This window comes from Erpetoichthys calabaricus, chromosome 3, assembly GCF_900747795.2.
Source record: "Erpetoichthys calabaricus chromosome 3, fErpCal1.3, whole genome shotgun sequence".
NCBI classification, from domain to species: Eukaryota; Metazoa; Chordata; class Cladistia; order Polypteriformes; family Polypteridae; genus Erpetoichthys; species Erpetoichthys calabaricus.
Window position 1 is genome coordinate 49329238 of NC_041396.2, and position 13013 is coordinate 49342250.

Consider the following 13013-nt stretch of genomic DNA (forward strand, 5'->3'; position numbering starts at 1 on the left):
ATTGTTGACTTTGAATGCACTGTTGAAGACTGGTTTAATTGAAAGAATATGCATCTCTTAAATGGGCTTACATTAAAACTTGTGTTAAAACTCCATAAATACTATCCTCAATTGTTCATCACCATCAAAGACTGAAAATTATACTCTACGCAAGTGTTGTCTGTGCGTTCAGCAATTTACGAGCTGCTTTTTTGCCACCCCCTGTCCCGCCCCTTCGGAAAGTTTAGCACATGTATACATTTAATACTTTTGTAGTTAGTAGAATCATGCCTTGGAATTTTTTGAGTTATAAACACTGTGTCACCACAGATCAACAGTTGGAAAACAATGCTCTACCTACACCTTTGCTCCTGGTATGCTAAAAAAGATCTCCTTAGCTGCTGTCTCACTTAAAAACTGAGACCATGCATTACTTGGATAGTTATGTTGCATTCTTTTCATAAATTAGTGAAGATACTGCAAACTTTAACATGGGTAGAGATAATTATTACACTTCTGTTTCATAGAATTTTGTCATTATATTAGGCAGACTGGCAAGTTAATTACAGAGGTACTAGACTAATTTTGGATTTAGTGCCACTCAAAGATAACTTATTTAGCACTTATGTTATATGACTTTGATTTGATCTTCTTACAGAAGCATGAAATAAAAAAAAAAGCATAATTTTTACCTTCACTACATTTCTCTAGCAATGCATCAGACATTTGTGCCTTCGAAGAACAGGATTGGACTGACCTTGTTGAAAAGATTAGCATGTTTCAGTGATAGAGTGGCTGCTCTTTAAATTGTTTTTACTTGATGGCATTCCTTAGGCTTATGATTAGCTTTTTAATATGGTTAAACATTTGTGTTAATACTTTGTGGCCACTACTATTTGAGATGACTTCCTGCCATACAAGAACAGGCAGGTATGAAATTTTATGGTTTCATGTTGCATTGTCAAAGACTTGGAATTTGTTTTTCTGCCATTTAAAGAAAAGCATGTATTTTTTTTATAACAGGTGGTTTCTTACTGAATGACCTTTAATTTAACTTTAATAAACTGAACTGCTAAGAAAACCAATTAATTAGAATTAAATGAATAAATTTTTTGTTTTCAAAAATATGCATCACTAATTAAGATGAATAATAATATTTTGAAAATTAAAATATATTTTCCATTTTTTGTATTCAGCGATTTTATACTCACTGCAAGTGAGGACAGAAAGTTGAAATTCTGGGATCTCAGAAGAACTTACGAGCCTGCTGTGGCGGTAAAACGCAACCTCAGCACAGAGGTTTCATGGTTGTTGCACTGGTGTGGAATATCTGTAGCACAGGAAAACTGCTTTGCAGCGTAAGTAAATTAAACACCAATGAAAGCTATTGAATACAAGTTTTGTCCACAATTTCTCTTAAAATTTATACTTTTTGGCACTTATGATGAAGTTAATTATTAATACATAAGAATATTAACTGCTTTAAAATAACATAGAAGTTTTGCCTTTCACAACCTTCTCATACCTGCACCTTGTATCTGTAATCATATTCTTTGGTCCTTTTTGTAAAGCAAGTAACCATAAGCAGTGTTGAACATATAAGTTGAACAGTAAGTTACAAATGTTATTAGAGATTTTTTTAATTTTTTTTTTATTTTATTTTAATACCAGTAATGGCGCACTGCACGATAGAGTGCAGCGAATACACTTGACTTGAGCATTCCTAGTTTTCAAACTCTTTCTCTGTACGTTTAGCATTCGTTTGCTCTCAGGTTGATGCGTTTGCTGCTTCATGAGCAGCTCTTCTTTTCTCCACCCTAGCGACCCTCTTTGCGTTAAAACTGATTAAGGCAGTATTTGTGTTGCACTTAGTACGTTTTTGTTGCAATTAGTACATTTTCTTTAATTTTTCACTTAAGCTGGCACTTAAGTCTTCAACCTGCCTCAAGAATGATTTAAGATAAAAAAAGAGGTAGGGGAAGTGACGGCGAAGGGATGAGAATAGCACCCGAACGCATGCGCCGCACGCCGCCCTGCTGGCTGCTGCCGAGAGTTGATTCTACAATAAAATAAAATTAAAATAATTTCAGAATAACCTTGGAGGTCAATCATCACCCCAAAAGCGGATAGTAGACGTTACGTAGTATATGTGTTTCAAATTTCAGGTCAATAGTTCAAACGGTTTGCGAGCTGCAGGTGATTTAAAATCCTGGACAGACAAATAAACAGCCACGGTAGCGTATTATACATAAAGATAACTGTTTCTGCCTCCCAGTTAAAATGGTTGACAGTACTTACTACTGCTCACAAATCTAGATGTTACTCTCAGAAATACCGACAGACTGCTTAAACTTCTAGAGCTTGGACAGTTCTCACCTTCATATAGAGAGTTTACTGGCCTAAAACTTTGTAACTTTATAGCTTTGAGTTTAACATCAATTATTCAACTGAAACTCTTATTCATAGTAAATGTAGAAAGAGATTTGGTTTAGCACTGTAGCAGTTAGAAATGTAAATTGTCAGGGATACTATGTACAGTGTGGGAACTTATATAGGCAGGTGTGTGCCTTTCCAAATCATGTCCAATCAACTGAATTTACACCACGTGGACTCCAATTAAGCTGCAGAAACACCTCAAGGATGATCAGGGGAAACAGGATGCACCTGAGCTCAATTTCGAGCTTCATGGCAAAGGCTGTGAATACTTATGTACATGTGATTTCTCAATGTTTTTATTTTTAATAAATTTGCAAAAATCTCAAGTAAACTTTTTTCACGTTGTCATTATGAGGTGTTGTGTGTAGAATTCTGAGGAAAAAAATGAATTTAATCCATTTTGGAATAAGGCTGTAACATAACAAAATGTGGAAAAAGTGATGCGCTGTGAATATTTTCCGGATGTACTGTATATAATATTGTGATAATATTTGGAGCACAATGAGATATTGAACATCTCTTCATTAGTAATGAAGGTTCAGGACCTTATAAAAACACTTTCACAAATGAACACTGTGCTTGAAAACAATTAACTGGCTGTGCTGTCTGTTTTCGTCTGCTTCACTGTTGTCCTTGTGATGCTGTTCAAATTTAACACAAGTTCTTAATTAGGCTTTCCCAGTTGAGTTTTTTTGGTTTCCCTTGAAGTTTCATACACGTGATTTGAAGTATATTGACAATGTTTCAGCAGAGCATTGTTTTATTAGATGGGCAGCCTGTTAAAACCAGGACATTTTGATATTCTTCAGTCATTTACACATGGCCCTGAAATCAAGACTGTCCGTGTCACCTGGATGTCTGGCCACCCCAGTAAATTATACTGACAGTGAAATAATAAATTGTTATAATCTGCAGATAATGGAGCTTCAATCTTGGTTTCATTTAAATTAAATAGCAATGACTAAATGTTTATTTTCTTTGTGCACAGTGGCTTGCATGTCACAGGGTACTTCGTTCATATCTTGATAATGCTTTGTTTCTCTTGCTGCCATTTTATACTTTTACAGTATGTAAGATCTTCTAACTTACCTATTATGACTAAAGGCATGGGGAGGAGGGACATGTATGTAGAGGTTTCGGTGTGTGCTAAGTTGGACTTCCTGATAAAGAATTGCCATCTAGTGCGCTTGTGCAATCAGCTGGTGACAGCAAGTTCCTAGCCCGCTGGTGTTTCATTAACTTGTATTGTGGATCTGTTTGCTCTCACTAGCAGCTGTTGGAGGTGAAACAGAGGGAAATCTATAATCACTGTGTGACAATGCGGGTTCCGCTCCGTACTCCCATCTTCCTTCTGGGAGCCCTTGAACCCGGATCTGTTTGCTCTCACTAGCAGCTGTTGGAGGTGAAACAGAGGGAAATCTATAATCACTGTGTGACAATGCGGGTTCCGCTCCATACTCCCATCTTCCTTCTGGGAGCCCTTGAACCCGACACCGTCGGTAATGTCACCGATGAGCTAGGCAGTGAGGCACAACAATGAAGCAAGGAGATGGTGCAAAAAGTGCAAAGTGCTTTTATTTAAAAATCAACAAAACAGTGTTCGAATAAATAGTGCAGTGCATCAAAACCTTCAAATAAATAATCCAACAAAAACAAGGTGAAATCGTGGAGGTTAAAATCCAATAGAAAAAAAATCTTTTAAAACCCAAGGTTAAAACAATGGCTGGAAGCTGTCTTTTAACACAAAGCACGGTGCCTTTCTACTGGTGGTGACTCCCCTGCTTCTCCCATCCAGGCTATGCACTAGGGGAGCCACCCTACCTGCAGCTGACCTTCTTTCTGTCTGTGTTCTCCTGCTGGTCTGTTTGCCTCGCCGATCCCTGGCTCCCGTAAGCTTAACGAGACCGTGACTTGGGCTCCCCAGCAACCAGGGCACTCACGCTGGGGCTTTCACATCCTAAGTCCCTACTCCCGCTGCCTTTTTGGACTTACGCGCCGAGCCATCCTCTTTCCGGTCACTCCCGCTCTTCACAAAATGCTGAGTGGGGCAACCACAATCGACTGCTCCTCAGGTGACGGCCAAACACCCAGGCTCACAAGTCAGCTGCCTATGAGCCTACGCTCGCTTGTTCTTCTCTCTCTCTTGCACCGGCTTTCCTCTCCCTGCTTCCTGTCACTTTCTCCTCCTGCAATATCTGTTTCTTTCTTTTCTTCTTTTTCTTTTTTCATTCCCCCTCCTAGCCGGCTCGCGCGTCTATTTATCACGAGGACGTGGATCAGGTGTGGCAATCAGCAGCTCCCGGCAACAATTACGGATGCGGATGACTCCTCACCTGTGCACTTAAGCGAGGACCGCCCGCATCACGAACTTCCCTGGGTACCGCTTCCGGCCACACTACCACGCCCTCTCTATAAGCCGCGAAGACTGCGATTATTTATTTAAAAAGTGGCCTTTTTGATGTGAGCTGTGGACCCACTACACCACACACTGTCAAGGTAAAACTGACAAAGTAAACTAATTTGTAGTTGAAGTCGCACAGAATTTTTCTTCATTTTAAGATTGACGACTTTACAGATTCTGCAATGCTTTTAAAAGGGAGATTTTGAAATTTTAAAGCTTTGTACGGTGCAATTTGTTCAAGATATCTCAACGAAAATTCAATTGATTTAACAAAATTCCTTGAAAAACAAGTGTGTCACATTTCAAGAAAATTGTTCTACAGGGGGCCAAATTGTTTCTGAAGACAGAAAGACAAACAGATATATACAAACACAGACATGGACAATTGCAGTAGGTGCTTCACGCGTTATATGCAAATATACTTAAAAATGACCCATAGTGAAAAAGTTTGTCATCCTCAAATGTCTCCTTGATTTACATCAATTTGTGTATAAATCAGCTTTCAAGTCAACCTATCAGCGTAAGGGGAGAGATTCATGCCAAACAGTTCTTCTAATTCAATAGTAGCCACGCCATACTGGGGCTTTTCTATTTGAGGAAAAAAAGCCTGCTTTTTCTCATTAGACTAATGCTTCTCTTTTTCAGTGATGACAACAGACACAATCCAGAGAAAAATATAATAATACAAAAAAATACAAAAATTTTTACCATTATTTATCATTTACTATTATTTTATGTTTTAAGTGCTGCTGCTGACGCTATTTATATATTACTGAATATTGGTTTTTAATGAATGATTTTTCATTTTCTTTTTGTTTGTGCTACCTAGTTTGCTTTGGAGTGGACGTGACATTATAAATGATGGACTTTGTTCTTTTTCTGACATTTTGTATTTAAATAAAATCGCTCTATTTGGCTTGTAATGTGACTCATTACAATGTGACTCAATCTGTTTGAGCTGTGTGTTCATTCTATTATGTACAAACTTTTGACTGGTAGTGTGTGTGTGTATTTGTTAAAAAAAAAAAGTGTGTGTAAAAACATGCAAATACATGATGCAACATGCTGTTTGGCACGTTTGTTAATATATTATGTTAATAATAAAATAATGCAATTAAATTTATCATATTTTTTATGATGAATAATTATTTTGTTTTTAAGAGAAACATGTAAGAAAATGTTATATATAATTTAGAAATCAAGATCAATCGTGATGCATCGACAATGATCACTTCTCCTCACCCTGAATCATAGTCATTGAATCGTGAGGTGCCTAGTGATTCCCACCTTTTCTCTCCATATATTCTTTTATTTTACATTCTTATAGGGACTTCCTCAACATGTTTTTTTGTGTGTACTTTATGGAACTGTCACTTTTTGCACAAATTATTAAATAATCTCAAAAAATCCAATTCAAAAGACACATAAACCAAACAGCAATCAGTTACTAAATATTAATAATACCCTTTAGCAAAAATCAAGGTAGTTTTATTTGTCACTCCCAATTTGAATCCTAATTATTGTCGTAAGAGCAGTGTTAAAGGTGGTACATTAGCTTCATAGATCACCCTTCCGTCACAAAGTTGCAGACATCGAAGTCTGTTTTTTTTCTCTGTATTGTTTGCTTTTCTCTTGTACATTTTTATGACTTGTTAGGTTAGCTGGTATTTCTAAAGTGGTCTAGTATGATGGTGTGTAAATCGTTCAGTTTTATAAGGGACAGTCATGTCATGTACAAGGTTGGTTCTTATGTTACATCCAATGCTGACTGAATAGGCTTTGGCTTCTTCTGAACCTGTTAATGAAAAAGTTGCTTCAAAGATGTTTGTGTACAATGTATAAAGAATAGGCATTTTTCATCTACAGTGGTAGATAAGAAAAGTGCTTTTCTAACTTATATTTATGTATTCATTGCACAATCCCAAATACCCATCAGTAAAATTAGTTGAAACTCAATAAAGAATTTATGTTTTCACCTTGATGTTTTATGTGCCTTTATTGTTATGGACTGAATAATATTTTATGTAACTGAGAAAAACACTCAGTCACTAGAACAATCATATATCATATGTGCTAGCAAATGATTTTGGGGTTTAATTCTAAATAATTATCCATCTTGTATTAAAAAAATGTTTCATCTTGTTTTCTCCAGACAACAAATTAAGTTAAACATATGATAATTAATTTGAGCTCCTGTGACAAACATATTTTAGTGTTATTGATTGCAGACTAAAAGAAATTGGGATTTCTTAGCTCTTTCTGATTGAGGGTTGCAACCATTTTATTAGAAATAGGAGGGTAATTCCATGTCATCACACTTTTGGACCTCATCATCACTAATTTTAACAAAACTTGAAATGCTGATTTGGTCTTTTGAGTAACCCATGGAACTGAAATTGGACGTGTCTTGGATCGTATTAACGAGATTTAAGCTAACAAAGTTTGAACTTATTGGGGGTTTGGTATGACTTTGACTAGCTACATCTCCGTAAAAATAAGTTGCACAGAAATGGTTCCCATATTGTTTTAAACCTGTTTTCTAATTCTGTGTTTTGCATAAATACTATGCTATCCCCAAAATGAAAATCTCCCTATAATCTTTAGATTTTTTAGAATGTTGACCTTTCACTTATCATCATACAATAAATGTAGGCTATAGCATGCCAGCTGACATCTTTTGATTTGCTCTTTATTTTATTATTTGTTTATAGTTATGGACTCAGTGGAATCCACTATGTTGAGGCTGGATATCTTGGTTTTAAACCATACTTTGTTGCTCCCAGAAGAGGAACCGTATGGGTAAGTTATTATATTTTTTGTGCACTGTGGGAACTCCTCAGATATTTTTAAATATGTTAACCGCGTTCAATGTTTAACTTCTCTGTATAACTTATTGTTATGAGATTGCCAATCTATCACAGTTTATCTCAGGCAGGTAGAAGTTTGTAAAATTTATCATTGATATATATATATACACACTGTATATAAAATACACATGTATATAATATATTGAAATCTATATTAATACCTTGATTTTTACTGTTATGTATTCAACTTTCAGAGTTTATCTGGTTCTGACTGGCTCAATACTTGTGCCTCTGGAGACAACACAGGAGAGTTGCTAATGATGGTGCTGCCTAATATAACAAGCAATCCAAATAATGTCAAGCGTCCCTCTGAACGCAGATTTGTGTGTATTTCAAATTTTATTTTTAAACCTTTACATTTGTTGAATTTGCATGATCTGTTTGCAGAGAGCTTCTTTTATGTAAAACACATGTCCCTTTAATACAATAAAAAAATTAAGAAAATCTTTTAAGTAGCCTGCAGAAAGGAGGCTACATTACCCTGAAATTTGTAAAAATTTAAGTATATTTTATTTGCTGTCAGGTAAAATCTGTATGAAATATTCCTAAACAATGAATGTCATTTTTCAACAAGACACAGGCTTTATTTATTGGTAGTAATACTGTGTGTTTTGTACCTGTAGTATAGATAATAGCAGCAATTTTATGTCCTAAGTCAGACAGACAGTATAATTGAACATATATAGGCAAAAAATATGCAGATGCTAAATAACACAACCCATGAAACATAGTATGAAAGTTTTTGGGAATCAGATAGCCCAGTATATGCATACATTCTGAAACATCTTAGCAAAATTCTGTTTTCAACTATATTGTGACAATATCAAAACACCACCTTAAGCCATAGCTGCCTTCCTGATGCTGGGTTGTTTATAAACAAAGTTTTCTAAAAGTAAAGAAAAAGGCTTTGTTGATAGACTTACCTTACAAGTAATGCTAGTGAAATATCAAGTGTGACAATTAAGCAACTATGTACTCTTAATTTGCATACTTCGAAACCTTCCATGTATATTTACATCAGAAATGTAAAAGTCTAATGTACATGGTGTAAATACATAACAGTTTGGATTATTTAGTTTTTATTAAAATATTATTTTTAGCTATTTAAATTACAAAAAAGATTTATATTCTTAAAATAACATGATATTGGCACTTAATGCTAAGAATGTTTTGATCACTTTACAAATGCCAATTTGCAGTTTTAACTGTAATCTTATTTCCTTTTATACTTTCTTTTACCATACTAACATTAGCTCAAGTAAAATTATGTTTTCTGTACTGTATTTATGTATTTTTACAACTGCATTATTCATAGTTTCACATCTTTCCTGTAGTGCAATGTTGTCATAATGTACAAAGTAATCATTTGTGTGAATTTTTGTTATCATTTTCAGCCAGTTTACAAGGCAGACCTTATCGAGTATGGCAGATCTGACAAAGATTCTTTAAATGTGGAGGCAGAAGCCAACAGTGAGACAAACAGTGCTGTTCCACTTTGCCAACCACAACTATACAATGAAGCAATCGAAAAATACTGTGTTCTGTTTGATGACACAGATATGGTAAGTATATAATGAATTATTTCACTGTCAGACTTTATTATTGATGAAGTGTCCTGCTAGGTTATAATGAATTACAGTATATATTAAAAGTTGTTGAAAAGTTCCCCTATAAATAGCATATACAGTGTAAGTAATAGCACTGAGAAGAATAAGAAAAATCATCCTTAATAAGAAATCTGCAATGAAAAGAATACAGACAGTTATGACAAGTGGAGTTTACGGCATAGGAGGGATCAGTTTGTACTGTTAAGTTCATGATTCTGTACATAGGTATGTTAAGGTGCAGTCCAATTCTCTATGCTAAAAATAGTAATATGCATTATATATTTTAGGGTTATGAAAACTGGCCCCTTTCAATACTTAATACTGTGGCATTTTGAAAAAATAGTAAGGAGGGCAGTAACTGCCAAGGCATGCTGTTCCTCCCTCAATGCAATATTGAAAACATTAAAGACATAGACACTTAAATATAAACGTATGCAATTAAACACTTACATAATCAGAACTGTAATATAATATTCATCCCTTCATCCATTTTGTGTACTAACCTATTTTAACAACAGAGTTATAGTGAGCAGAATCAGGGGCAAGACAGGATACCACCCAGGACTAGATATTATTCCATCATAAAGCGCGCACACATACAGTCACTAGACTGTGTAATATTAAAGTTGGCAATCTCACTAGACTCTGTACTATTAATGTTAGCAATCAGTTTAACCTGAACATCTTTAGGATGTGAGTGGAAACAGAAACACTTGGAGAAAGCCCACATATAATGGAAAACCATAAGACAAGGGTTATCATAGTCACACTTATCTTCAAAAAGGTGAACAATGAAGATGCAAGCCACATGCAGTGTGCACAATCATATCCCAGATTAAATAAGCTGTTGAAGGAAACCTACACTTAATGGAAGGACTTGAGGCAAGGGTTATACTAGTCACTCAGATCTTTAAAAAGATGAATTACAATGAAGATGCAAAGCAGTGATGCTACAAACAGTGTGTGTTGTTATATATAAAATGCAATAAATTTTGTAAAATTAAATAATGGGGCCTGTAGAGACCTTTTATGGATGGTTATCATTCTTGGTTTTATTAGATAGTCATTATAAGTCCTACTTGTATGGCAAATGAGCAGATGAACAGTGACTGAGTGTATTAGCATTTTTTTTTGCCATTTCAACTGCTTTGTTATTTGACAATAAGTAAGTTTGCAGTTCCATAAAAATCAAGTAGTTATTCCTCTATAAATCTCTACATTACTGAATTAATGAAAAATACAAGTATTTCTTAACTGAAGGAAAACTAGGGTGGTTGAGACTGCAATGTGGCACATTTTCTTCCTTTAAAGTATGGCATTGGCATCTCACAGAATAGATTCCTGCCCTCTGACAATACTGATATGATGTGATCTATTTCACATATTAAGTAAATGGTAAATAAACATCTTATTTTATCACTGAATAATGTACACCTATGGTATTGATGTATTATGAACATTTCTAGGTCTCTGCCTCATGCTGTGATGAATTATAAGCCAGTACTGACAACAGATTTCATATACACATTTTCCAACAGCGGTCTAGTTTATATAAAAAAGGATCAGCAGGCCAATGCACCTCAGAGTTGCTCTGAACAAATGGATACTTTTTATTTATGTGAAAACAAATGCAAACAACATCCTGCAAGATAAGATCAAAATACATTTTAAACATCGGCTACTTCTAAAGTTTTAAAGTTTGTATTATTGGAGCTCAACCCACAACCCACATTGCATCACAGTACAGGAGTGGCCCACTGAAATATAGTGGCTATATAGACATATTTCACTCAGAAATCTTACATCATAGATTTTGAAATAAACCAGGTGCATAATGACTGTTCATTGCTGAGAATGAGATTGTAAAGCAGCGACGAGTTTGGAATGGTTTCAATGACTGTTTATAGGGGTATATGAGTGAATGGGCGTGGCAGTAGGTGGAGTAGTCAGGTTTGTTATTGTTTGTCATCTCTGTCAGAAGTTTCCAGACCATGGAGGAAACTGATAAACATACAGTATAACTTCACTTCCCTTCAGTAGGAGTGGGTTGTATGGCCAAAAATGTATTGGTTCTGGCACATGCAGTCAGTGTGTTGTAGTGGTTAAGGCTTTGGACTTCAAACTTTGAGGTTATGGGTTTAACACTGTGTTACCACAAGCAAGTCACTTGACCTGCCTGTGCTTCAACTGGAAAACTTAAAGTAATATAATCTATTGTACCATAAATGTTGTAAGTCACCTTGGATAAAGGCATCAGCCAAATAAGTAAATGTATATCATAATATAATCTACAGGTATTTATACTTAAGACTAAACCCCGTTTACATGCTTCTTTTGGCTCAATTTTATAGGTTAACAGTGAGTAGTTCTACTGTGAAGATTCTTTTCATAAGGATAATTTAAATCAACTATATTAATTCTTTTTATTTATCTAGCACCTTTCTCATGTTCAGAACTCTTCACAGAATTTCAGAATGAACAACAGGAAAAAGTGGAAAAAAGATCACACACAACATCGAATGGATGCAAAATAATATCAGAATAAAACACTAAATAAAGATAAATACAAGAAACAGAAAGCTTTGAGTTAGACTAACAGACAATAAACCACAATAAAATATAAATATTGCAAGAAAACCCTGAACTAATAATAGAATTTGAGATAAAATGTGAACTGAAAAGAAAATGTTAGGATGTCAGGGTAAGTTAAATGCCTTCTTGAAGAAATGAGTTTTAAGTTGTTTTTTTTTTTTAAAGAATGATGATTCCGCTGATCTAGTTTATTAATATTCAAAATATCTTTTATTGTACAAAGTGAAAAAATAGGAAGTGAACAAAAAATAAACATATATTGCACAAAACCTTAAAAAGATCTCTTAGAAAATGCACACTGTATAGAATATACAGTAAAAAGAGAAACATGATTAACAATAAAAATATTCAAAGATCTATTCTTCCCAGTTCCATTGGTCCTCCATTGAACAAAAAATTCAAGCACAACCAAACTTTAATATTGCCTTTCAGGTTGAAGGTCATTGTTTATGTTTAAACTATGCTGTTAATTTTTTTTAATCCCTTTGTATCGATTTAACCAAATCCCAGCCCTAGTATTTACTTGTAAAATTCTTTACCATATTGCATTGCATTAGAAAGTTAATTTTTAAGCAAGCATGCACTGTTCAAAATTAACAAGAAATACAGTATATTTTTCAGCAATGAAGTATCTTTGCACAATCAGCTTTTTTAGATGATGTAAGGTACTACTTCCTATTTTGTCACCCAATTACTATGTGGCGTTTTGTAGATATTCACCTCTATAGACTGTTTCACATTATTTTTGCATTATTTTGGTTGTGTAGCCATTTATGACATGTGCTGGCAGGACCTGGGGTCTCATGTATAAACAATGCGTATGCACAAAAATGTTGCATACATCCATTTCCAGGCATATTGATTTATAAAAACTAAACTTGGTGTAAAGCCACGCACATTCTTACGCCAGCCTTAAACTGTACAGAATTTTCCACTCAGTTTTGCAAACTGGAGGCACCCAGTGTCAAAGCAGTACTACTTTTCCTGTGTGGTTTCCCATTGTTTTTTAGATTCACATCCCTGATGCGGCTTTATCAAATACACTGAAATTAACCGCATTTTGTTTATAAATGTAAGGCATCTGATTGTAATCAACAATCTAATGGCCCCTTGAACGTCCAGACTATTCCA

At 34.9% G+C, this 13013-nt stretch overlaps 2 protein-coding genes across 3 annotated transcripts in view; one reads left to right on the forward strand and one right to left on the reverse strand.

Moving 5' to 3' along the window:
* The window catches only part of LOC114649283 (uncharacterized), a 282139-nt gene that overhangs the window by 193155 nt on the left and 75971 nt on the right, over positions 1 to 13013 (reverse strand). The gene's annotated exons all lie outside the window — the stretch shown is intronic.
* Positions 1 to 13013, forward strand: part of gtf3c2 (general transcription factor IIIC, polypeptide 2, beta) — a 158995-nt gene that overhangs the window by 118435 nt on the left and 27547 nt on the right. For both annotated transcript variants that reach the window (XM_028796786.2, XM_051925479.1), the window contains exons 14-17: positions 1176 to 1337; positions 7528 to 7615; positions 7878 to 8006; positions 9078 to 9245. In XM_028796786.2, the coding sequence (XP_028652619.1) occupies positions 1176 to 1337; positions 7528 to 7615; positions 7878 to 8006; positions 9078 to 9245 (547 nt within the window). The remainder of the gene's footprint in view (positions 1 to 1175; positions 1338 to 7527; positions 7616 to 7877; positions 8007 to 9077; positions 9246 to 13013) is intronic.